At 42.7% G+C, this 25,738-nt stretch overlaps 1 protein-coding gene across 5 annotated transcripts in view; it reads right to left on the bottom strand.

Moving 5' to 3' along the window:
- Positions 1 to 389: 389 nt before the first annotated feature.
- LOC146190363 (choline/ethanolamine kinase) overlaps positions 390 to 25,738 on the bottom strand; it is a 72,063-nt gene continuing 46,714 nt past the window's right edge. For all 5 annotated transcript variants that reach the window (XM_084600848.1, XM_084600849.1, XM_084600852.1 and 2 more), the window contains exons 3-10: positions 19,967 to 20,192; positions 17,349 to 17,482; positions 13,591 to 13,701; positions 12,174 to 12,232; positions 11,369 to 11,453; positions 11,133 to 11,241; positions 8,987 to 9,187; positions 390 to 2,673 (exon numbers count right to left, since the gene is read on the bottom strand). In XM_084600848.1, coding sequence (XP_084456974.1) covers positions 2,560 to 2,673; positions 8,987 to 9,187; positions 11,133 to 11,241; positions 11,369 to 11,453; positions 12,174 to 12,232; positions 13,591 to 13,701; positions 17,349 to 17,482; positions 19,967 to 20,192 — 1,039 coding nt within the window. In that variant the 3' untranslated portion in view covers positions 390 to 2,559. The remainder of the gene's footprint in view (positions 2,674 to 8,986; positions 9,188 to 11,132; positions 11,242 to 11,368; positions 11,454 to 12,173; positions 12,233 to 13,590; positions 13,702 to 17,348; positions 17,483 to 19,966; positions 20,193 to 25,738) is intronic.

A 25,738-nucleotide genomic window follows, 5' to 3' on the forward strand; every position in this document is an offset into this window, starting at 1 on the left:
CATCCGCCAAAATTTTACACGGACGTGGCGCCATCTGTTGCTATCCGGGTGATCTGCGCATGCGTACTGACGCTCGCGCGGTAGCACTAAGCTAAAGGTCTCTATTATCTAGCATGCAGAAGATTATATCAAAAGAATTCTTTGTAACATTGAAATATTTTTATACAACATAAACATTAGATAACATAGTATTCAAAGTCAACATTAGTAGAATCTTTCGCTTTTTTTTTTGTGCATTGTACAAAACTAGTGCAAACCAGTGCTTTCTTAATGGATCGGAGGTAGCTATTTTCAATCGTAAAGGGACTTTGTACATTACTTTTCCTTTCCAAGTGATTTGACACATTTGATATGCAGGTTTATGTAGAAAAGATCCAAACAAAAAAAGGTAGATCACAGTTTCACTTTTTATTTACAAACGCATCACAGTATACACCAAAAGAGCTCATCATGTGAAACACTATAAAATAGTTCAGTCTGGGAGACTAGGTCATAAGGAGCAGTAAACCCCGAAATGTGACACGGATAGGAACTGGAACTGCAGTTCCTTTCAGGCAAAAGAAAAGGAAGTTTTACAAGTGGCACAGGCTTTGTCTCAAACTAAAACAAGAACGCTCAACACCCTTTACAAATGCTAGATTTTGAGACTTAAACAAGGCTAACTGAAGCACAGTATTGCAGTATGTGCATTGCACTTAAGAGAAAGCAAACAAACAAACTAAAGGAACTAGCACAAAACATATTTATACCTGCATGTTTCAGAGAAGATAAACAGCTGCTTGCAGTCCAAATGCAACTTGCTAGTGTTCAGTAAATGCTGCCAAAATGAGAAAAAACACAGATACATTTAACTTAAACATGGGGCCAAAAATGCTAGCCCAAAACAATGTACCAGAAATAGCAACACCAAAAGTGGCAGTAGGTTTGCTTCAAGTTGTAAAGCATGACAATGTGCGAAAAGAAAAAAAAAAAGTGACATGAATCAGTGCTACTTACTGCAAGCTGTACTTTCTACTTTCCTTACAGTCAACTGCAGTGCACAATCAGTTACAATGAACTAAATACCCTTTCTTCGTGTAAAATGTTTCCGTCCGATCAAACGCAGTACGAATTCATTCAGGGCACAGGTCACAACGCAGCATGAGCAGATATGGGTGCACCCTTCTTAGGCCTACATACCCCTCATGTAAAGCTCATTTCAGGAAATGATGGAATGTGGGCAGTGGTCAATGCATACGGAACAATGTTACCATTGCAATACAGGAAAAAAAAAAAAAAAAGAAACCCTATCTGCTGCATGCATGACGCTTCACTTTGGTGGAAAAAGAGAATACAGCACCGTAAAAATGCTGTGACTAGAGCGCTGTCCCTATTTCAGCCAACTGTCAGTGTGCTTTCTTCGTTGCTGCACCACTCAGCCCTAGTTTCAGATGACACCTGCTGTCAGCACACCATGCACAAATTTCACCAGAATAATGTGAGGTGTTGTGCAGGAGGTACTGGTAACCCAAAATCCATAAAATGGACCAAACTGCACTCTCCTCAGTGATCCAGCACTGCAAATGACTCATCCACACATCTATGCCTGGTCTGTATCAGAAAGGAGCGATATGGTGTTTTATATGGAGTCGTTCTCAAGATGAAACAGGCTTTGTACCGCTGTGTGTCAGAGTGGTACAATAAAACATCTTTGATTCACTGCGCTCATCCACATTCCTTTCAAAGCAAGGTTCCAACAAGTGTGGCACCTTCCTATTTTGATGTTTTTCCGCACCGCTCAAACATTCTCTACTAGTAAGGCACAGTCAGTGCTTTTTCTCTCCATGAAAGATGCCCGATCTCCTTTCTTCTGAGGTTGCGTCAAAGCTTATTTCAGAAACGACCGCAATAATAACCATGTAAAAGATCTGGTTACATTAAGCATGCAAAAGGGGGCAGCAAGAGTCTTGCTTCCCGAGTACAACAGGTTCAAATAGACGAAAGTGTGTCAAATTGGAGTCCTTGAACCACATCAACAACTTCCTGCTTCCGCCACCTCTTCATGGAGGAGATGGCAGCACAGTATGTGGAAGCAAATTCAGCACATTTCCAGCAAATCAGAGCGACACCTGGGAAATGCTTGTCGCAGATTTTCTTTGCTCCCATTGGCACACCGACAAAAACCAAATAACATCTGCTACTCTCTTCAACGTACAAGTGCACCGAGAAAGAAGATGAGCATGGGTCCCTTTGTTCTATCCAGCCAAACAAATGAGCCCACAACGAAACGATAGGAGAAGGACCAGACACTTGAGTCCCTTTCACGAGGAAATGGAAGCCTTGCCTGCAAAGCAAACACACCGCATGTGACTGACAGGGTTCAGCTTTGTCTAGTCAGTCTTGCACCAGACCAAACGTAAGCCATTGTGTTCACGTTCAGTCGGAAGGATCACGTTCACTTTCAACTGTAGAAGCAACGGGTGCCACAGAAATAGTCTTCCATGCTGCCCAGTCGCTGATGATTTGTGCACATCTCAGATGCGCAGCTGGGGACGAAGTGGAACAGAGCAGCCGAGGAAGCTACGTCTTGATGGCTTTCTGTGAAGCATGGTTCGTGGCTAGTGATGAGTGGTCTTCGCTAAGAAGCTCCTGCTTCAGCACCATGAATGCATCAAGCCGAGCCTGGCCATACTCCTGCAAGCACAAAAAGAGACAACAATGGCAATGAATTCTCCAGATGGTCCACTCTAAAAACAAAAAGTCAAGAAACAAGCAATAACTGCAATGCATTTCCATTAAAAAAGTAAAGTGCCACAGAGAAGAAGTATGTGAAAGCAAATGGCACACCATCACTTGCCAGCCAATGAACACACATGGCAATGTCCCAATCTTTTATAGTGTGAACACAAATTCCAGAGTGAAAACTTTTTTTTCCTCCTGCAACAGTGTTGCCACTGTCACCATGATACCATAAACAGCACAAAAAGTCAAACAGCACAAGGAGCCACCATTCGTGGTGTAGCCAATTAAAAAAATAAATGATGGCTTTTCCCTATTTCTCAATAGCAGCAACAGAGATTGAACATGAGGTTACTTCAGAGAGTTACCGTATTTACTTGCATAATGCTTGCACTTTTTTTCGCGGAAAATTGATGCTAAGTTGGGGGGTGCGATAATTATGCGGGGAAAATTTCGAGCAAATGTTTTGAAGCACTAAAAGCAAATTTAAATAGGTGCGAATCGGGATTCTTAGGTCAGCTATTGGAAATATAACCATAACATTACTTTCAAGCAGAACTTACCCGTTATAAAAGTACAGGGCCACCAAAAGTACAATTTGCTAAAGTACTTTATTTACCGCACGCAGCCTCATCATCACTCTCCACGTTCCGTGGTATAATCGATGCAGACTACTCTGCTGTCTTAAAATGGCGGACAGTGCGCGGTTCGCGCTGAGCGAGTCGTGCGTGCGATGATTGCAGTAGCTGTACGGTGGTCGTGCTCTTTGCGAATGCCGGAGTATGCATATGAACGACCTTTCAAATGTGAGTTGTTACATCAATGTGTGCGCTAGCTAGAGGCTAATTTAGCTGTCTTTATGGTCGTGAGATTCATAGCACTGCAGATTCTTGTATGGCGCTCTAAGAGGAGAGCATGCGTTGGATGCTGTTGATCTTTTTTAACTTGACGAGTTTCTTTAGTCTTGACGTTATTGACGAACTCGTCGCTTTCTGGGCACCTCGCCGAGAGTCAGGACGGCTGCTGTACGGCGCACGTATGTGTTTCTATCTTGCTGTAGTAGCCGTGGCAAACACTTCCACGGATTTTCAGCTAATCTCAGAAGAATGAACTCGCCTGACGATGCCGGCTTGTTGCGCATTGATTTTTTGTGCCTGTATGTTATTAAACGAGTTGCTGTCTTTGGTTTCCTCGTCTAGTGACTACAGACGACAGGTGTAACGGCACAAAGTTTTTCTTTTGCTGTAGCTGGTTATCACCTTTCGTTCGTAATCCTATTAGGTTTACAGTATTTTGCATGTTTTCATTCTTACAGCTGTGTGCATGAGACATCTGAGAAGCATTTACACTTCAGCATCAGTAATAAAAAATTAAAAATGGACTAACATTCTCTTTGGTCGAGTCGTGGTTGTCGCGACTGGTTGACGAAATTCTTCGTTCGTGCTCCATCTGCCACAAATTCACCACCGCCTATCACCCCCAGACTAACGGCCTCATGGAACGTCTAAACCGTACCCTCACAGACATGCTGGCCATGTATGTGTCCGACGACCACCGGGATTGGGACATTCATCTACCCTTTGTGACATTCGCCTACAATTCATCTGTCCATTCTACCGCTGGATACTCTCCATTTTATCTGTTATTTGGTCACACTCGTTACTGCCCTTCGACACCTCACTACCTGTGGCAGACGCCACCAGTACTTATGTCAGTAATGCTGTCACCCGCGCTCATGATGCTCGCCAGATAGCTCGTGCTAGGCTCTCTGCATCCCATGACTCCCAAGAGTTCCGGTACAACAGTCGCCACCGTAATGTCCACTACACTCCTGGATCTCTCGTCTTGCTGTGGCTCCCGTGGCGTCGAGTTGGGTTGTGCAAAAAAGTTTTGCCCCGTTACCCAGGCCCTTACAGAGTTTTGCGCCCCGTGACCGACGTCACATACGAAGTTGAATCTGTGTCTCCGAAATCCTCATCCAGAGCGCCATCCTCCGAAATGGTGCATGTGTCCCATCTGAAGCTCTATTATGCACGTCCTGTTCTCTAACGTAGAATCACTGGGACTGTGCTTTTCCCGAGGGGGGTAGTGTTACTTAGCGGTATTCGCTGGTCGTACCAAGGATAAAGAAGTGCGACAGACTCCCAGAAAAAAGACGACACAGACGGGTGCCGAGATCTGTGCTGTGATCATCATTAGTGGTGGAGACAGCTGTCGACTGTGAATCTTCCCCGTAACAATATTAATGACACCATACAAAAAAAACCACCACTTTTCCCGCGGGCAGGAAAGAGGTAAGTGCATTTGGCCTTCATTGAAACGCAGGCACTGTGACAGAGCACGAAAGTACTAGTACCACAATTACAAGAGGAAGAAGTGACTGTCTCAGTATGTCTTTGCATGCCGCTGAGTAAAATGTATGTTTAGATGACATTTCCAATGACACTGAAGAGTCACTCCACATGTCAAAACATCAGATGTGCTATCTAAAGTCTATACTTCCCAAGGCATTGTGAGGTAAAAAAACCTTCCTCTCTTTTCTTTACATCTAATGACTCTCAGTAGGCTAATTTTCATTTTACTGGTAGAATTTGCCCCAATTTGCTTTTTGTGCTTGCAAGATTTGTTGTGTTCAAACTGCATTGCATTATTACTTCATTAAATCAAGAGGAAAAAATACATGTATTCCAATGGAAGCAAGAAGCTTAAATAAAGTATGCTGCATTGTGAACTTCATTACATCAAGGTTCGACTGTAGTACATCTGCCCCCCCCCCCCCCCTCCCTCCCTCCCTCCCCCTCTCTCTCTCTCTCTCTCTCTCTCTCTCTCTCTCCCCGCACACATATACACACCAGGGTGTCTAGCAAAACACTATTTTCAAAATCCCTGACTTTTCCAGGTTTTCCCTGATTATTTCAGGTCAAATTCCCTGACGAGTGAAGAGGCTAAAAAATGTAGCTGCTGATGATAATGAGTATGGACAATTAATTCCAACAAAAAGCTATTTATTAATCACATTCTTTCTGCAGTTTACAATAGTGAAAGGCTGTTATTAGTGTTAATGGCGGGTAAAAACGTCGCAAGCTGACTGAAAATTAAAAGCGCACTGATGTCAGCCTCAGCAGAGCTGTTTGATACTACCAGTTGCAAAATTTCCTATAGGCCCCATGTATCAAAAAACGGCGGTCTTGATTGGTCAAAATTCAGGTGTATATAGGTGCCTCGATGCGAGACTACCTAGGTCATGGCCGGTCTCGAGGGAGAGCGCGCTTCTCTTAGCGAAAATTTTTAAAGATAACATCCGTAGAGCTAGGGAGACGACAGTCAGAACAGTCGAAAATGGTCAAAAACCGACTTTGAGAAAAACTCATTTTCGGAACGTTTATCCTTTCGAGCACTTGCACTCGGATTATTAACGTTGAAATTGGTCAGGAAATGCACTAAAATCGACTTTCAAAACGTCACGACAGCCACGAAATGCCCCCCGAAAGGAGGAATTGTGCTCGAAATTCCCACGGGCGTTGCAGCCGGCCGATCGCCGCCATCTTGGGGTTGGTTTAAAGCTGCTTTCTTTGTGCGCAATTTAGGCTATCTCAAAATGGCTTCGCTCAAGCGGACTGGCTGTACACTCCGGTTTTGCGAATACCGTTAATACAGTTTATGACCTCCGATTAGCTCTCGTTCCGCGTCTCCCATTGGCTGGCGTGGTTGGTGCATTATTTTTTTTTTCTTGCTGTTTTGCGTTCACCGCAGTGGCCACCACTTCATGCGCATCTGCATTTGTGCTCGTGTTTCTCGATGCACTGCTTTTTGCATAGTTTTTCCTAGCGATCGAGATGCCGAGATGTAGATTGTAACCATGCAAGCAACGTGAAGCTGTAAGAAACGGGCGAGGAACAAAAACCAGAAGACATTGGCCACAAGCGTGCCGTCGGGATAGTTGAATTACAGCCTGTGCCAAACTTGTTATAAACCACGCTGCCCGATGACGACACCGCGGGTTCAAATTTCAACGCGAATTGCATCCCATATCACGGTACACTTCGAGTTGACGCCACTGCCCTGTACTACTCTACGGCGGAGCCAGCGCACTGAGTGGTCAGAGCAAAGTCTATTCTGTCGAGAAAGTCCACGACCCAACGCGAGTTTCAGCTCAGCGTTAGCGCAAAATGCGATGCCGGTACCAAGTTCGAGATCGTGGACATGAAAGTGCTCATTAATTTTATTGCATACACGAAGCACTGAACCTGTGGCGAGATCGCGACGATGTGAGTAGTCAACCGCAAGTGTCACAATTACGGACCTCAGCTGTAGCTCAGCTCCCCGATTGCTTCGGCGCTGGCTGCTGCCGGCACGATTATCCTGCTTTTTGTCGCGTACTACTCCCACGCAGCGCTTCCGCATATTTTATTGGGCACCAAACTAACGGGCATACTGGTTTTTCTATTGTGGCAGCTCAGCCGTGCGTTGGCGTAAACTAATATATCATGCGTCACCTTGCGGCGCGGCCACAGTGGGGGCCACGTGCTCAGCCCAAAAAAGAAAAAAAAAATCTGCATGAATAACATACTTGCTGTGCGCCAGCTTAAAATGAAAATGCACTGCAGAATATATTGTGCAGTTTTTCCCTGACCCTGACTTGGCGAAATCTTTGATGGTTTCCCCGACATTTCCCCGGTGCATGAAATTTCCCAGACAATTCCCAGTTTTCCCGGCATTCCCGGTTGCTAGACAACCTGCACACACACACACACACACACACACACACACACACACACACACACACACACACACACACACACACACACACACACACACACACAGTAATGACTAAACAAGCAAAAATCAACAAGGGTTTAGTCTTATTTTTTCCCTTGAATTTTTTTCACTGTACCAAGGTTTCGTGCAGCACTCTAGTTGATGGTAGACAAAGAAAAAAAAAAAACAATGTCCATAAGTGCACATCACACATGACTATCCTCTCTGCTTGCTTTCTTTTTTGCTCCCATGCTTCCGTGCCATTACTCCTAACAATTTTCGCTAACTAAACTGAGTTCCACTGCAAAAAACCAAAGGGTGTGTGTGCAAGCAGTAAGGCGCGAGTACACAAATGATCTGGAACAAGAAAACAAGGCAACTGGGTGTACAAACATTTAAAAATTTCGAATAGTGGATATGTTCAAAATTATTCAAAACTATCTGTTTTAGGAACAGCTTTCCGGTAATTGTCACAAAGTGAGAATTAGCCATGCTGTAGTTTTATGACTGCTCCAAAAACAAGACTCATTCTAAAGATGCACAGCATGGAAAAGCCTATTGTGTGCGGTGCGGCCCATTTAAGCCACGACATTCATAACAATAATGCGTTCTATCGGCAGCAAAAATTTACGGGCGGCATTTTCACGAAAAAATATGTTTTACCTCTGCTTAACTCTTGCATTATTGTTGCCAGAGGATAGAGCAAAACATACCCTTAAACCCCAAGACCTATCATGTGTCTAGGTTACATGACTGCACCGAAATTAACTTCTTTTTGCAGCACACCCATATCCTGTAAAATTTTGCTGCCGATAGGCTTTCAAAACTGGCCAATGTGGCAAGGCTCGGGCAGATCCAGCTCCAATTCTTGATTTGGGGGCCATGGCGCACTCACAGCTGCACTCCCGTTCCCACCAGTTCTCGCACTTTATTATTTGCTGTTTCCCCAAGCAACTCAGGCTAAGATGGATGCCACGGAGCAGGTTTTCAAATAATTTAGACCACCTGGGGTTTCAACGTGCACTGGTATCACAGAGTACACCAGCGCCTCTCTTCACCTTTGTTGAAGCACGCCTGCCGCGGCCAAGATCGGACCTGAGGAGCCCAGCTCAGTAGTTGAGTGCTCTCGCCACTTAGCCACCGCATCGAGGTAACTTGGTGGTTACAGAGCTAACATACTGATTTTGTGTTGCACATGCCCTTGTGGAGATCACTGTCATAGGTTTTGGTAGGAAAAGCTTTAAATTTATAATTTATAGTGCTGTACTGCAGTGGCACTGTAAGCGTTTCCCTGTTTCACATGATCACTCATTTAGCACAAACATTCACATAAGCTGCGAATATTCATTCCATTCAATTGGTACTTGATTTGGTTCTATCACTCATCAATCCATACTTGATTTGCTTTTATTTTAGCAATGCTCATATTTGGTTCGGCAGCAAAGCTACACTGTCCATACTAGATTTGGTCTTGTGGAAGTACTGTTCGCAAACATGTGAACTGACATACCCAGTAGCCAAATTTGATCTTCGACGTGTGGGCGTTGAAGATGCTCCACAGCGTCCAGAACAAATGGGACGCCAGGGTGAAGACACGTGCTTCTCGCAGCACATACTCAGCAGTATACAGCTTTGACACTGGCTGAGCGTGGTCCTGGTTGAGTGTTTGGCACATGGTGTATGTGGACAGGTACCGGTTAATGAAAAGCCGCTGTAAAGAAAGCATAGAAATGAATGTCAAGCTCTGTGGAGCCCACAAAGAAAAAAAGACATTGCACTGATGCAATTGGCACAGGCCACTTTTGGGTGTTTTTTGGAGCAGCAAAAGAAGCATCTGGAATTGGCGTGTACACTGGAAAACACACACACACACACACACACACACACACACACACACATGTGCATGCCCGCACACAGCAAAATCCCATTATTTCAATCCCCTGTTAGTTTCGGAAATTCGAACTAGAAGCACGGTCCCAGCCAAAGCTCATGAAAGTCTATGGTGTTAGACGCTCATTAACTCTGACAAGGGTGGGCATACACGGGTTAATTCTGATGAGGGATCGCATCAAGGTGTCACCCTTGCAACCAGTGATTACCGAAATAGGCCTCCCCGAATCTGAATTGCATGGAACAGTCGTGCCCACGCACTTCATGCATTTGTGTGCGCTATGGTAGGCACAGCATGATCAGAATTTCCCCATTTCCAAAACAAAGCTCAGTCGCATAGTTTCAGTTTTGTTCTTCCTAACTTCATGTCGTCCTCCAGCTGCGATCAGGCGCACACATTGTCCAGTCACTATACTTCAAATGCTGCTGGGCACATCATTGTCTTTATTTTTATTTTGGGTGGCATGTATTCCTTGCTTGCATCTACACGCTGCTTCCAGTATGCTAAAACTGTCTGCTGGTCATGTGCAATATCAGCGCACTGCACGTTTTGGAAGGTACCAGATTTGATCCCTGGGGCTGGCGGGCACCCACCGCACTGAGAAAAGGGTAGCGGAGGCGTTTCAAAATCTGAAGCAATTCTTCAATGTCCCAGAAACTGTGAACAAAGTGAAGCACTTAATGCAACCAGGAAAAACAGTCGTTATTACTTGGGTTTCATCTCAAATGCAGACAATTATTATGTACCTGTTTATCAGATAAAATTAATGCTATGCAAATTGTTTTCCACAGTTTATGCAGGTTCATCCAATAATTCGAACTTGAAGTTAATTAGAATTTTCTTGCTCCCTTGACATGCACGCACATGCCCACACACATGCACACTTATGTGTGTGTGCATCAAGGGATCAGAAAAAATGTTTGAACTAACTGTGTGCTTGCACGCACACGCACACCATGCAGAGAGCCAACAGCTACTGACACCAAGGAAAGCATACAGGATATTTTTGGTGTTGATCATTGTGAAATAATAATATAATCATGAAGATAATCGATTAGAAAGTAGAAGATAAGACAGCCACATGCTGCCGGTTGGATTTGAATCTATGACCTTCGAATTTCATGTCCAGTGCCCTAATGATTAAGCTACAGCAATGGCTGTTAACTTCTACTTATGTATATATGCTACCTGTAACTTATCCTTGAGAGTGTACGCCAGCACAGCATCACCCTCGTTCCCTTTCTAATGAATTACCTCTATGATTACTTCATTACTTTATGTTGATCAACACATACCCACAAAAGTCCTCTATGCTTTCCTTGGTGTTAGTGGTTGCTGCTCCGTTCCTGTGCACCGAAAAAAAAAAAAGTGCGATTTTCATTACAAACTGTTTTCGTTATACATACAGTTCTCGTGCAAAGATTTAAAAGGACAATAATACAACAGAAACCAAAATATCAAATAAATGTAGGGGAAATCTTTTTGAAAATGTGTGTAGTAAACTTCTTTATTCGAAGTTATGGTGGCCTCAGCATAGTAATATATTATTACTGCTTTAACCCCTCCCCCCCCCCCCAAAAAAAAAAAAAAAAATTATATGTAACAATGTTAATTAGGTAATTTTAGTTCATTAACCATCTAAACACTAGGCTCTATATCGAACATGTCTGCCTTCCTGTACAGTCCGCCTGCACAGACCATACTGTCACATTCCCCCAAACACTGAGTAGTGTGCTTTTTGTTGGTCAGCAATTCTGACACTTACCTGGTGCTCGGTGGATGGATAGTCCTCCGGATGTGCCTTGAAGTAGGGGTGTTCGGGATAAGAGTAGTCATACATCCACTCACAGAAGTGGTTCGCTATGTCAAACCCCCTGCCCCCACAAAGAGAAAAAAAAAATGTAGGAAAGGGAGAAAAACAAAAGATGACATTAGTAATGCACGGCAGCTTCCCAGCAGTGCACTCAAGCAAGTAATGACGAGACAGTAAGCAACATTTACCTGTAATTGTAAGCACAGTACTCATAATCGATGAACACCATGTTTTCTTCCTTCGGGCCTGGACCATCCATGAAGAGGATGTTGCCTGTGAGAAAGGTGCCAAGAAGAAAACACCGAACTTGAATTCTAAACAAGTACTGCACGGCCAACTCCATTTCAAAGCATCATGGGGCCTGTCAGGATAGTGCAGAGTAACAGTGGCAGAAATGTTACCACAGCAGCACTGTCGGATACTGCTAATTTAGCCATGACGCTTTTGGCCTGATTTTCCTAGATAGGCACATTTTCATATGAGAGGTGCACAGTCACAGTCCTTAATATCTGCTGTAGCTCCATCTAAAAATAAACATCTACATTTGGTCACGCTGGCATGGAGGCCAACCTCTAATAATGCACATCAAAAAGATCCGATTTCTTGAAGGGCTGTTTTAATTTGGCAAATGAGAAACTTATGGATGCGCTCCCTTCTTTTTTGAATGCAACAAATCCATAATGAAGGTGGCACTAGATAAATCCAACAAAAGGCATAAAATGTGGCATGCGACTACAAGAAACCAGAAAAAAGGCGGACAAAATAGCTGATTAGAGTTTAGAGCAGTTTCATACGTTCTTGTACAACAAGCTTACATTGCTAACCAATAATGAAAGGAATACACAGTCAATACAATCAACAGAAACCGCTGTGTGCGTTCATTTGAGGTGTTACTCCATGCAACTTCACTCTGAGTATTTTCGTCTTTTCTACTACCCGTTGCTGAATGCCACAAGTGAACTGACATCATTTCCAGAGTCGCGGGGAGCTTACCTTCCTGAAGGTCGTTGTGACAGAACAGAATTGGGGACTCTGTCTTCGCAAGGTACCCCCTGCAAATTATAGACACCACACGGGATGCATGCAAAGTCAGTGACATGAAAAGAAAACAAGAATGCAAATGCAACCATAAACATTATAAATGGCACGAATTTACACATTGCTGACGAGGATTATAGAGTGTACAGCATTCTTAAAATAATTTTTACAAGCTAAGAAGTTTGAAAACACGAAGAAGCATTATTAGGCTGTCTAGTAAATCACTATTTTCAAAATCCCTGACTTTTCCAGGTTTTCCCCGATTATTTCTCTTCAAATTTTCTGATGAGTGAAAAAGCTAGAAAAGATAGCTGCTGTCAATGGTATTAATGGCCGTTAAGAATGTCAAAAGTTTACTAAAAAATGAAAGCGCACTGATGACAGCCTCAGGTCACGCGAGCAGCCGACCCCACAAACCGCCAAGCCAATCCAATCCAATCCAATATGGCTGCGCGCACCCGCTTGGCAGCACAGCTAGCCAATCGCTTTCACGCTGGACGCTCCCAGCGTGGTTACTCCTGCTTTTTATTGCGTACTAGTCTCATGTAGCGCTTCCGCATATTTTATTGAGTACCCACCTCGCATGCGCATTGGTTCTTCTATTGTGGCAGCTCGGCCATGTGCTGGAGTCTAATATATCGCGCCTCCCCTTGGCGGCCGCGCACTGGCGAGACAGCACAAAAAAAATCTGCATGGATAACATACTTGCTGTGCGCCAGCTTAAAATGAAAATGCACTGCAGAGTATATTGCACCATTTTCCTTGACTTGGCGAAATTTTTGATGGTTTCCCTGGCATTTCACTGATTTTTTCCAGTGCATAAAATTTCCGACAATTCCAGGTTTTGCCGGTTGCTAGACACCCTGATTATACTGAAAACAGCCCTCCAGCCTCCCTACAACTAGCCTAGGCCACAAAATGCCTTCCTTTCCACACAGAAACAAATTCCGGAGAAAGCAAATCAATGCACTATCAACAGTCGGCTTCCGTGAAGACCACACTAAATCAAAAGTGGTTTTAGTGTACCATTGCATTCAGGTGGTGCTGTAGCTTTGTGCACCATATCCTCGGCACACATCAATGCAAGAAACGCCAAGTCATGTTTCTGTACCCAGCAATAACTTACACTGGGATGCTTCAGAAGGGTACACAAACAGACCTGTGGATACTGGTTGTAAGGCTAACAAGCTTTTTACTATACAGTGAAAATTCTGTCAGACATGTAAATTGACATGCCACTACTAAACTAAGGTGTGTACACAACGTTCTATACAGATCACACAAGCCGTTAAGCAAACCAAGGTTATCAAGGTGCCTTCCCTCCAGACCCTGATCGGACAGAAGGGGCCACACAAGGAAAGCCTTTACTCACTTGAGCCAGTTGACCTCGGCGGCAAGGTCAAAGGTGAGCAGTTTGACGGCCATATTCTGGTTCTTGATGGGCACCGTGTCCACCTTGATGGAACGCGCATACTTCAGCCACCTGTGCATGCAACATGCAACATGCTACAGATTCGACACCAGCACTCTTGCAACTCTCAAACAGCAAGTGATACTTTCCCTGGCCCACATGTCAAAGCTGTTGAACAGATACAGAACTCTTTCGATGTTGGCCCCTCAAATCGTACAATACAATTATGCTCTACAATACAGGTACTTCCCAGCCACCCTAAAAGAAAAGATAAAAGCTGCACTGCGATGCCATGCATTTGGATGGATGACAACAAAATTCCAAGTATGAAGGGAACATGTCAGCAGTCTGCACATGTAAAAGTGCACCCACACAAGTAACAATTAAGTGGCAAATAAAGGTGCTGTATCAAAACAAAACAAAGGCAGATAGGTGTAAGGTAGGAAAGATGTGCTAGAGTAGAACCTTACTAATTAAACCCCTGTTCGCAAATTCAGATCCTTCAGACCACTGCCGGAGTCGCGCCAAATGTCTATTCAATAGCATCGGAAATTTGTTTATTTGGATGTCCTGGGGCTGAAATTGATTGAGTTGGACGGGTTCCCGAAGTGGCGCCATGTCAACACATGCCCTTATCAGCAATAAATTGTTTAAATATTCTCTCTGGCCTGAACATTGCTTCGTGAGATGGACTTGCATTGCAAGTGTTTGTTTCTAGAATATACCACGCTGGTACACATCATGCTCACATCTACTTTCTACAACTAGGCGCACCTTTCGAAGGCGTCTTGCCACTTCACCATTAGTGCACACTTGCCTCACTTCTGGCTATGTAAAATTTCTGCTATTCTAGTGCGCTGGTACTCCACACTCACTACGTGCTGTTTGCGGTTTGTGTGGTAAAGCATGAAATGCCATGTGCAAAGAAGCTCCTGTGCTGCAGTGTCACACATTAAAAGAAGCTATATTTACCATTATAAAGCAATCCTGCGTATAACACTCAAGGTAGGGTGCACAAATTAAAACATTTGAGAAACTGGCAAGAAATCATCATTTCACAATTTTCGTGATTATTGCACAGGTAAAATAAATTTTGCTTCCAAGCAAATGGCTTTCGGCAGCTTTGAGACGACAGTCAATAATTCAAGACTTGGGAGATTCAGACTTTCCTACTTTCTTGAAGTGCAGATTAACAAGGCTGTGCTGTACATACTGACATAACAGAAGCCAATACCTAATGAGAAATCATAACAACAATTGACTATATGTTGTAGGTACCTGTTCCAGGCTCTCTTTGAGGAAGATTAACAGTGGGCACTTGTTCTAGTTCACTGAATTAGTAGCACAGTCCTGAAAAATTTCCCCACAAGCATCCTGAAATGCTGTTTGCTGCTCAATTTCTGACCCTTTACTTTTAGGTAACATCCAATTTTAACAAATTTTGTCAGGCAAAACACGTTTTTAACAAAATTTGCTGCAGACGTGACTCAAGCATAAAAAAATAAGGTATAATGCATAAAATTATCAAGATATATAGTATAGTATGTACACAAAATGTATTCAGAGTATGCAGAGTTCACTGTCAAAGCAAGAAACGTGAGTTATGAGACATCATAGCTCCACGGTGGAGAAGTGCCCAGGGTGTAATGTGGCTTTGTACAAAAGATTAGGTGGTCCGATATTGCATGAAAAAATTTATTTCTGCATTGTTTGCTAGCCACCCAGCTGGCATTCATTCCGTTCTCATTCTTTTCTGCTTTTCATTGATCTGCTTTGCCTGATCTTGCTGAAATAATTCTTTTTTTTTTCATGAACCTGCCGCTCATCGACATTTGTCCATGGCTGCATGTTCAAGAGTCTATTCTAAGGAACAGAAAAAACAAAACAAAAAAAAAAAGGATGAAAATATCAGTTAAAATTTCCTATCGCACTTCTCACAGTTTATCTGTTAAAAACAGATTACCCTTCCTACCCAAGCAAGATGGCTCTTATGCTCAGAATATTTTTTCAGGTTAAGTATGAAAGACAACAAAGGGGGGTGCACCAGCGGAACAAAAAAAAAAAAATAGAAAAATTACCTCCAACCAGTTTTTGCCATGAGAAATTGCATCACATATTTGACCTCCTTTTTATCTCACCATTTAATATTACGTCAAAATAAACCAAAACCAAAGAACTGAAATACAGGCATATAAATTTGTTTCTCTGTAGTCAGACATTATACTATATACAAATTGTATTCTTGGAGCAAAGATATTTTGCTATCAGGGGTCAATAGCCACTAGCACTATTTCAAAGGTCAACCATTTGGAAAGCTCTCAGACAGCAGCTAAACAAATAAAGAGACAGTATGTGGCATGGCTCTGCTAACAGGCCAATTTTTTTTACCTTAACTCCTAGAGATGGGAAAAGCTATCAATCAAGCAGTGTTTACTCTGCTCCGTATAGATGCAGGCCCCACATTATGAAACGTAATGTTCCCAAAAGAGTCAGTGATGGGTAGCTAGCAACAAGATGAAACAGAGGAGGCCCATGCAGTACCAGCTTGATAAAGGTGCATTTTTCAGTCCTTGCAGACTATGCCCCACGTGTTCCTTGAGATCTGCTGCCAGCCAGAGGATGGCAGAATGCCAGAAATACTGAAGCGAGCAACACAGATGATTTACTGTAAGAACACAAAGAAAGGTAAAAAGAAAGCACAGAAAAAAAAAGGCAAGAAATTAATTACAAGTCGTGTCGTTTCTCTCCTATTCAGTTCAGTTCAGTCGTTCAGTCGTGTCCGACTCTTCGTGACCCTATGGACCATGTCACGCTACGCTTTCTGGTCTCTCACTATCTTCCTAACATCACATAACTTCATCTGCAGTGCCTCGAGGATGCCATCTAACCATCGCGTTCGCTGCCTACCCCTTCTCCGGCGACCCTCAACCTTTCCCAACATCAAATCTTTCTCCAGTGACTCCTCTCTTCTCATCAGATGACCAAAGTAGCTGAACTTTAACTTTAGAATTTGACCCTCCAATGAGCAGTCAGGGTTTATGGCCGACAATATCTACTGATTTGATCTTCTGGCAGTCCAAGGAACTCTCAAGAGTCTTTGCCAGCACCACAATTCAAACGCGTCAATTTTTCGGCGGTCAGCCTTTTTCACAGTCCAACTCTCGCATCCATACATCACAACTGGAAAGACCATAGCACGAGTTATACGGATCTTGGTTGGCAGACTAATGTCTCTGCTCTTTACTAGGCGGTCAAGGCTAACCATTGCTCTCTTTCCCAGAAGCAGGCATCTCCTAATTTCATGGCTGCAGTCTCCTTCCGAGGCAATCTTGGAGCCCAAGAAGAGAAAATCTGTCACAGCTTCCACTTCTTGTCCCTCGATGCTCCAGGACTTGATAGGGCAAGACGCCATGATCTTTGTCTTTTTAATGTTCAGTTTAAGGCCAAACTTCTCACTCTCTTTTTGTATGCGCATCAGGAGTCTCTTGAGTTCCACTTCACTTTCTGCCATTAAAGTGGTATCATCCGCATATCTCTCTCCTATTATATACCATATTTATGGTTTTGCCACACTCCCTATTTATTTTCATTGTTTCAGAGATGTCACCTGATTGGTACACCCCCCAAGCAGGGCTCTGCAATCTTGTTGCCATTTTATTGTTATATGGTAGTCACTGAGAACCAAAGTCATGACAAAATACAAAAGGGCTACAGCACACCTGTTCATGTTGTTGAAGAGCCACGTGGGTTCCTTGACCAAGGGGGCCTGCAGCACGTGCACCCGTGCTAGCTTGTTGGCGATAAGCAGAGATATCTCTGGGTCCTTCAACTGCTGCAGCGTCAATGCTCGAGCCTGAAAGCACCAGGCACCAACATTCAGTCAAACATGTTGGCAACATTATCACAGCAAAACAACGCGCTACCACCTGCCGGCCAATGATTCTTCCCATACCTGTCGTTTTTAGAAAGTTCAGCACGTCCAACTGACATTGAATCTTGCATTGCGTTTTGTTTAATGATATGTAAGCAGCCAAGGCTATGATACACCAAGCTCGAGTGTTGCACCCTGACAGTGTTTTTTTTTCTTTTTGTGGTGTTCAAGGGGACACTGCATCGACATGCTGCATTAAATCTGAATAGCCAAATATTACTGCTATCAGGAATGCATGGCCTTTGGCTTTACTTTGTCAGTTATCATGGGATGAATTCTGTGTTTTTGTACAGTAACAGGGCCACATGCAAATGCTTCGAGTTCTATGCTAGTTACTGATGGGTCTAACGCCGTTAGTGATCACTGCCTTATACGAAAGACTGTAGTAATAAGTTCAGAAAAGAAAACACATTTCAAGAAGGAAAAGCGTACACTAGAATTGCAGCCATTATTTAACAATTTCATTATTATTTATTGTCAACAATTTCATCACATCAACACCCTGCCACTGTGAAAGATGAAATTCCCTGACCAGCTGAGACAGTTGTGTAGTCATAGAGGCCACACAACTATGAAGAAGCAATCGCAGAGCACCACCTATGGCGAGTTGTTAAAAAATGGCCCCAAATTCTGAATGGTCAAGATAGTGATGACATCCCAGAGGTCAAGTGATCATAAATGACCAATCACAAAACATCACCTACAAAAAGAAAATTCAAAAATGGGCTCTTCGCCCACCAGAAAAATTCGGGGTCCTGCCTGAACCACCGAAGGGTGTTCGTGCAAACTGATGAAAACAAAGAAGGCAAATGCTGCCAAGGACTCAAATGTTATCACATTCCCTCTGTTGAGCTTAAGTGGCTTCATCTTTTTTTTTCTTTTCTTTTGAAAGATGCAATAGAAATGAAAAGAAGACTAATGGCAATGTGCACAAAGCTCTAAGGAAAGTAAAACTTCAAAATAAAATGAAACCGGCTACAAACAACACAATCGTTTTTGCAAAACAACATGAAGTTTCAGAAAATACCCTGCAGCAATTTCACCCCACCAATCTGATGAATTACTGCAGCCTGGAGATCAGGTGTGTTGAGTACATTTTGAAGATTAGCTCGAGGCATTTCCCCTATAAATGTAGCATATATACTTTAAAAAATGTGCTCTTTATAACCCACTGCACTCCTGTGGGCAACTCATTTTTTAGAGACACATAGACAAGAATGTAGCGTCTCTCATAGCCCGAGTCGCTTTGGGACGTTAAACCCCCAAACAACCAACTAACACAAGAATGTAGGAATGTGTGGCAACTGAAATGTCGATGTCCAAGTTATGTCTCCAGAGGAATGAATGAAACTTTAGCTCAGAGGTTGAATGAGGTATAAAATCAACGATGCTAGCGCATAATTACAAAGCTTCAATGCTCAGACAAATGGCTGGTGCTAATGCAGCTTGTAAAATAACCAATGTATGTACTATCCCATGTTGTACCCCAATTTCTCAATTTTTATCTGACTGATTTTTTACCACGAGCCATCTTAAAGAATCTTTGGAGTCGGCAGAAAAGGATGATGGGGCAACATATAAGTTATGAAGACAGTCGCATTGAATTGCAATAACATGTTAATTTCATGGTATTAGCCTAAAAAAACTTATTTGACTGAACACAAATGAGAACATTAAAAAATCAGTAACAGTTGGCAATAGTGTACACAAATGCCGGATATAACCGAATATACATCGTAGTAGGCCAGAGCAACCAGCTATCTTGTTATGCTTCTGTCGCAGTCAGCCATAGCTGCAACCAACCAGACCTGCAAAGTTTACCTTCAATATGCACCTAAGGTGCACTCTAAGCTAGCCAGTCACGAACGCATTTGAGCTACAAGTGTGGATTATGTTTAACAACACCAGGAGTTGCCAGTTAAGACACTGGTAGACTTAAACTGGCGGTAAGAATGAGGAAAAAAAAAAGAAGAGAGTTGGCACAAAGTTTGCATTAGCACCAACTCACTTAACAGTGTATGATAAAGACAAACTAATTCCTTCAATGTTTTTGGTTCGCAGAAGCATTTTAAGTAATAATAAAAATAATAAATGCAAACTGTGGGGTTCAATATTCTGAAACAACACGTAGAGATGAGGGTTGTGTTGTGAAGGGTTCCAGATTAGTGTAGACCACCTGGGGTTGCCGACACTGCACAGCAAAGCACTGAAAATATTCAAAGGACTCCAAGAGGACAATGACTGAATTTGGTGACATCACTGCAGAATATTTAACAAGTTTAAGCACAGTTGGCTACAGCATCTCAGCCAGAAACTTAACAGTTCTACTTAGGTACTGCACTATTCACATCACGCTACATAATACACGAGGCGATAAATACAGACACATCAAAAAGAGTCGCTTACAGGGATGTACTCCTCGAGGCGCCCCCCAGGGAAGACACCGTACAGCTTGGGCCCCAGGTTGCGCTCGGACAGCAGTGTGCAGATGACACTCTCAGTGACTGTGGTGTCGCTGCCCTCGCTTGGAATCTGGCCGTACATGCGCATCAGCACCTGGCTGGGCTCGCCGTACAGGGGCGTGTGGGTCTCGGGCAGTGAGCAGTAGTAAAGCAGGTTGCTCAGGCCACCACTGCATACAGGAAAGTGATCACAGACGGTTAATTTCGCAAAAGGTTAGTTAGTTCTTTATTTTTTTTTCCTTGCTCCAAGCATTGTCAACAATTGCAGTGGCTACTGTAGGCCACGGTCTGCACACATTTTATTCTCATAATAATTGAACAAAACTGCAATTTAAAAGTTGCGGTACCACTTATGTGAAAATACTGAGGAGGCAGGGTTTCTTCATGGCAATACGTGTTGTCCACTCAAACATGTGCAATCCTCATCACTACTGACACACTGGTGTTTTGCGCCATTGGATAATTGATGTATAGAGGCTAATTACTATGGACAAGCTTCAACACATGTTCTATTAGCAACAACTCTGATGGAACAAAAGGCAAAAAAACCATCAACAGTGATGATAAACTTTAAAAAACAGCAGTCGCAGATGTGACTTAATGCAATCGTGGATTGAGCACTGGTGCAAGCAAGCCCTTTAAAATAAACTTGTTCTAATAACATCCAAAACATTGTTTCCACGGTTATAAATATACATAATCATCACACTTTCTACAGGTAAGTGTGCAGCATGTGAGTGGAAATTTCTTCCCATCATGAGGGTTCAAATTAGGGGCATAGCTTATGTGCACAGCGAGAGTAATACGGGCAAAAATGTGGTACTATTTAGTTAGAATTCCCATGTGAAATCATCAACAGCCAAGTAAGTGCAGCGTTAAAAACCGCGACCTGGGCCCGTATTCAGAGTTTGCGTCATTATCGAGAGTGTCACTATCCCCCTCACCTCAAGTCATATGATTGGTGGAAACGCCAAAATATGATGTTGCCACCTCTTCCGGTACTGTAGTGGCAACACGCGGTTCCAGCGTTTCCACCATTCAGATGACTCGAGGTCACGTGAGATAGCGACACTTCAATAACGACGCAAACTCTGAATACGGGCCCTGATCTCAAAATTCAAAACTTTTCCAATAACAGCTGTTGCTGCTTTACATAAATGTGTCGCTTCTGTGCAGCACTGCAATGATGTCAAAAAAACAAACAAAACAATTGCATGCCATCACACATGCTCTAGTGCATGATGCATACACTCAGTGAATCACAGGACTCATTAACAAATGAAAACAGTGACCAGCCAGCTTATAACTTCTGGAACCAATTTAACGCTACAGTCGTGGAGAATGTGCCCCCTGAGCGACTAGAGTGTGCAGCCACTGCTCTTTTTTGCTTTTGCTCATTAGAGGCCTCCCGAGGGTTCACTGAGAGATGAAGGGGACGTGCAGTTTCTGCACTGCGTGCACTATGACGTGGCCCTACTTTCGGATGCTATGACAGGGCTATGGATTTTGCAATGTAGCTTACTGTGCAATAAATCACTTGTGCACTCAGACTAACTGCGTCTTCCTTCCCTGAAAGTGAGAGCAAGAGCACAGGCTTGCGGTGAACTCTAGCTGTGTCATAAGCTTGGTCTGGCCTAAACCCGCCTTGTGTGTGAAATGCCACCTAACACAACCCTTCAATGGAAAACACCACAGAGTATAGACAACAAAAATGATTGCATGTTTTCTTATTTGCGAATGATTAGTAAGAAAATACTATACAATGATAACCATTTAGTGTCCACCTATGACCACTACATAATTTACAGTAAAATTCTTTAACATGTTTTACTTTTGGTTTCAACAGATGAGCAATGAATATGACAACAAATGTCAGTATAGGTCAAGCAAGGTATGAAAGAAATGAATATAATCATTGCTTCATCGTTCTAGTCCACTGCACTAAAGTCAACCTGCCTCAAAAGGCAAAATAACACTGAGTAAAGCAGCAGTAGTTATACTACACTGTTTTTCATGCCTCAAGTGACCTATATCGACCTTTGATGCCATAGCAATTGTTTAGCTGCTGAAACTAAAACTTAAATAGGTGAGAAAATAAAGAATTATTTAGTTGCCATAGGCATATATCATATGGAGAACCATATGCAGAAGCATCTTACACATCATTAGAAACAAGAAAACGTTCAACTCAAGTTTGGAGTCTTTAATCCTTTCAAATTTCTTAGCTTCTGCAACATTCATCAGAAAATACTTGCTACTTGAAGTCAGTGGCTATTCTCTCCATGTGTAACTCTCCCGAGTGTTCAGCTCTACACCACAAATACAATATATATATATAATAAATACACAATAGTACACACAATAAATAATCCTGAATGATCATGATGAAGCAAATCTAACAATGATAAACAAGATTTCTATCAATTCAGCAGCCCCTGTTTTGTAGCTCCCTCCAACATTATTCAATAACAACAGTAGATCTGATACAAATAGCACCTTGGCATTAAGTAATGATGATAATGACAATAACATGAAAAATGTAAAATTTATTTCCAATCAGCAGCCAAATATAACAATAACAATGTACCGTAGTATTTACAAAAGTAAAAGCCAAATTCAACACTCCACGAACAAGAATAGAGTCTAATATGACCAGAATGCAAGTGCTTTCAAAAACTTCACCACAAGAACGACCAAGATAAAACAGCTCTTAGACCTTCATACCACAACCAAACCTGTGTAATGGCGTTGCCACACATTGAAAGCAAATGCAAAAGCAAAGTCCATGGAGAAGCGATTAGGTGACAAGATAAGCGAACAAGTGGAAGATAGCACAGCACACTCAAATAAGCAGCAGCAGGCCTGCGAAATGGGAAAGAGGTCACAGAGGAGGGGGGTCACTGTCAATACTGTGTAGTGGCATAACAATGTGCGTACGGTAGAATGAAGTGTGTGCTTTGAAAGCGCTCTGCAAACAACATGCCATGAAAGTTTTGTTACCGACAAGGTCATATGTGACAAATGACATCATTGCCCAGCTGTCCTCAAATGATGGAGGACCTCAGCTAACTTACTCAGAAGCACAGCAATGAAAGAAGAAAGACTGCGTGTACCGCTCGATGAAAAGAAGTCGCTGTTATTGCAAAAAGACAAACAGCCTTATAAGGGCCGTGTAAAAAGCTTGCACAGAACAGCAAGGAGATCTACTTGGCTGAGTTAAGTGTACTGATGCAAAATGAAACTCTCTTAATACAAACTACCAGTTCTGACATCCTGGTTCATTCAGTGTTAACTATGTTAAAAGGACTTATTCATTGAGACCCTGCATAATTTTAAAGCAAAAAAGGTTTGACTCCTACTGAGTTCTGAATTATAAACAGCCCACTGTACTTGCAATATCGCATTAATATATGCAAGCCTTAGTTTCACAACAGGAATAGTGATAACTATAAAAGCTTTAGTTGACCACTTCAAAGTTTTACAGCAATGTATTTGAGGAAGTTCACAATATTGCCTATCCTTTTTTCATGAGCTCTGAGCACCCTATGGAAAAAAACACACTGGCATAAAACTTCAAAAGCAAAATAAAGAAAGCACCCTTTCCACAGGTCCATATCAGGTCACTCTGCCCATGATCTCAGCTATCTGAACACTATGAAAGCACCAAGAGAGGCAAGTAAATGGAATTAGCAGAGTGGAGCTTGGCGTTCAGTAAAAGCCACAAATAAGTGAAGAAATGCATGCATGCCGAGATGACACAGCTTGTATGCATAGGGCCATATGCAAGGGAGCAAGATACCATTCCTTGCATGTAAGTTTAAGCTATGAAAGGCTAATTTCACATTTAGACAACAGACAAAAGTGACCTGGCAGACATGAGAGGACAGCTATTGCTGGTACAGTACAGACAAGGATGATGCCGCGACCAGGTGTTTGCGGAGCTTGCCTATTCAAGCATGGCACAGCTGTGACACGACAGCAAGTCTACGTCACTTGCAGCAGTTGTAGAAAGACTGTCATGAAGCAATTTTATCTCGAATTCCATGTGCACACACACACAGAGCGAACAATGCAGGCGGTGGTTGTTCAACAAAGAGATCGCCCTTTTGCCCTTCCATTTCATTTTGGTGCACTTATCCATCTCATGACGAATGAGCAACAAGTGCATTTGTGACTTTTATATTCCTTCAGTTCTTTCCCTTAATTTTCTGTACACACCATTTCTAGCACTTGGCAACCACCAAGAGAATACAAAATTTTGCTTTGTTCTTTACTGGTTTACTTCCGATAACTTTAAAAAATTGTACTAAGGGACACAGTTATAGGTGGTCTGACTAGATGAAAATGGGGGCTTTTAAGTGGTCACATGATTGTGTATGGGCCCAATGAAGCTGCACGAGTAAGAGGTGTCTCAAATTACAGGATCTGCCTGCATAGCACGCTCAACACATCATTCAATCATCACAAGGACACCCCACTTCAAAAGAGGCTACAGGTCATCTGGCATTTACATTTGGTTATTTTCCACTACTCAGTGACAACTCACACAGACTCCACCACAGCCGCTCATTTAGACAAAACAGTCACCGATACAGGAGACAGTAGCAGAAAAAAAAAAAAAGAAGCGACACGAAGATGCAACATATTGGTTGAATGGTTGAGCCTGGAGTCCTCGAAGCAGTGCAAGCTTCAAAATGTCATTCAATATAGTCAATTTTTTTTATACAGTAGTACACTCTGGGATGGGATGGGATGGGATGGGATGGGGGGGGGGGGGGGCTAGTTGGTGTATGATCTCAAAAAAAAAAAAATAAAAAAAGGAAAGATGCACAGCACAGTACACAGTTGTTATCATCTTTCTTCCTTCTGTGTTGCACATCTTTTTGCACAATGGAACACAACAAGAACTATGTAACAACTACCAGGCAGTATTCTCATGCTGCTGTCATCATGAATACAGAAGCTAATCAATTGGGTGCCACCTAACAGAACCTTTGCAGCCACCTTTTGCAATGTCCTGCAACTAAAATCAAATGCGAAAACCTGGCATCCAGCAATATTCTTGCGAGATCTATTCCAATTACACGTTCGGCTCATTAGCACTTGATCTCTTTCAACGTCTGACACATCACCACATATTAAAGCAGACCAAAAAAATGATTGTACAGTCCAAAGCAGAAAAACATATCTTAACACTTTGGAGTAGTGCACAGCTAGTTAGGGTACACATCTAACAAATTCAAAATTCAAGTCAGTTTGCATTAAATCTATGACACCTAAGGCATGTCACTGTTGACTACAGTTAAGGGCTCAGCCTAAAGGGTTCATTCGACCTAGGAACCTGTCCCAAAATACGCAAGACCAAGTGGAAACTCAAGTGAAAACTACTTTTAACCATCTGTGTTCGCTAATGTAATATACTCAATTTTAGTACAAAAAGGCACAACTATTTCTCTCCTTACATGCTACTTTAATCTTCCTAGAACAATACTATAAACTGGACATGTTGCCATAGTGCCTACTACCAAAAGTGCACCATGCCAACAAATGCGAAACTGACCTTTCAAGAGTGACACCAATGATGGAACCAAAGGATGGTGAAAGCTACTGGCCGCCACCCGAAAAATTGCCGAACCACTCTAAAGACAGTGGCAGCTCGCCTGAACACCCTCTCTATCCTTCTGCTTGTCAGGTCACCTCCGTAAGATGTTCAAGC

The sequence above is a fragment of the Amblyomma maculatum genome, chromosome 4 (genome assembly GCF_055883805.1).
Source record: "Amblyomma maculatum isolate TAMU_Amacu chromosome 4, ASM5588380v1, whole genome shotgun sequence".
NCBI classification, from domain to species: domain Eukaryota; kingdom Metazoa; phylum Arthropoda; class Arachnida; order Ixodida; family Ixodidae; genus Amblyomma; species Amblyomma maculatum.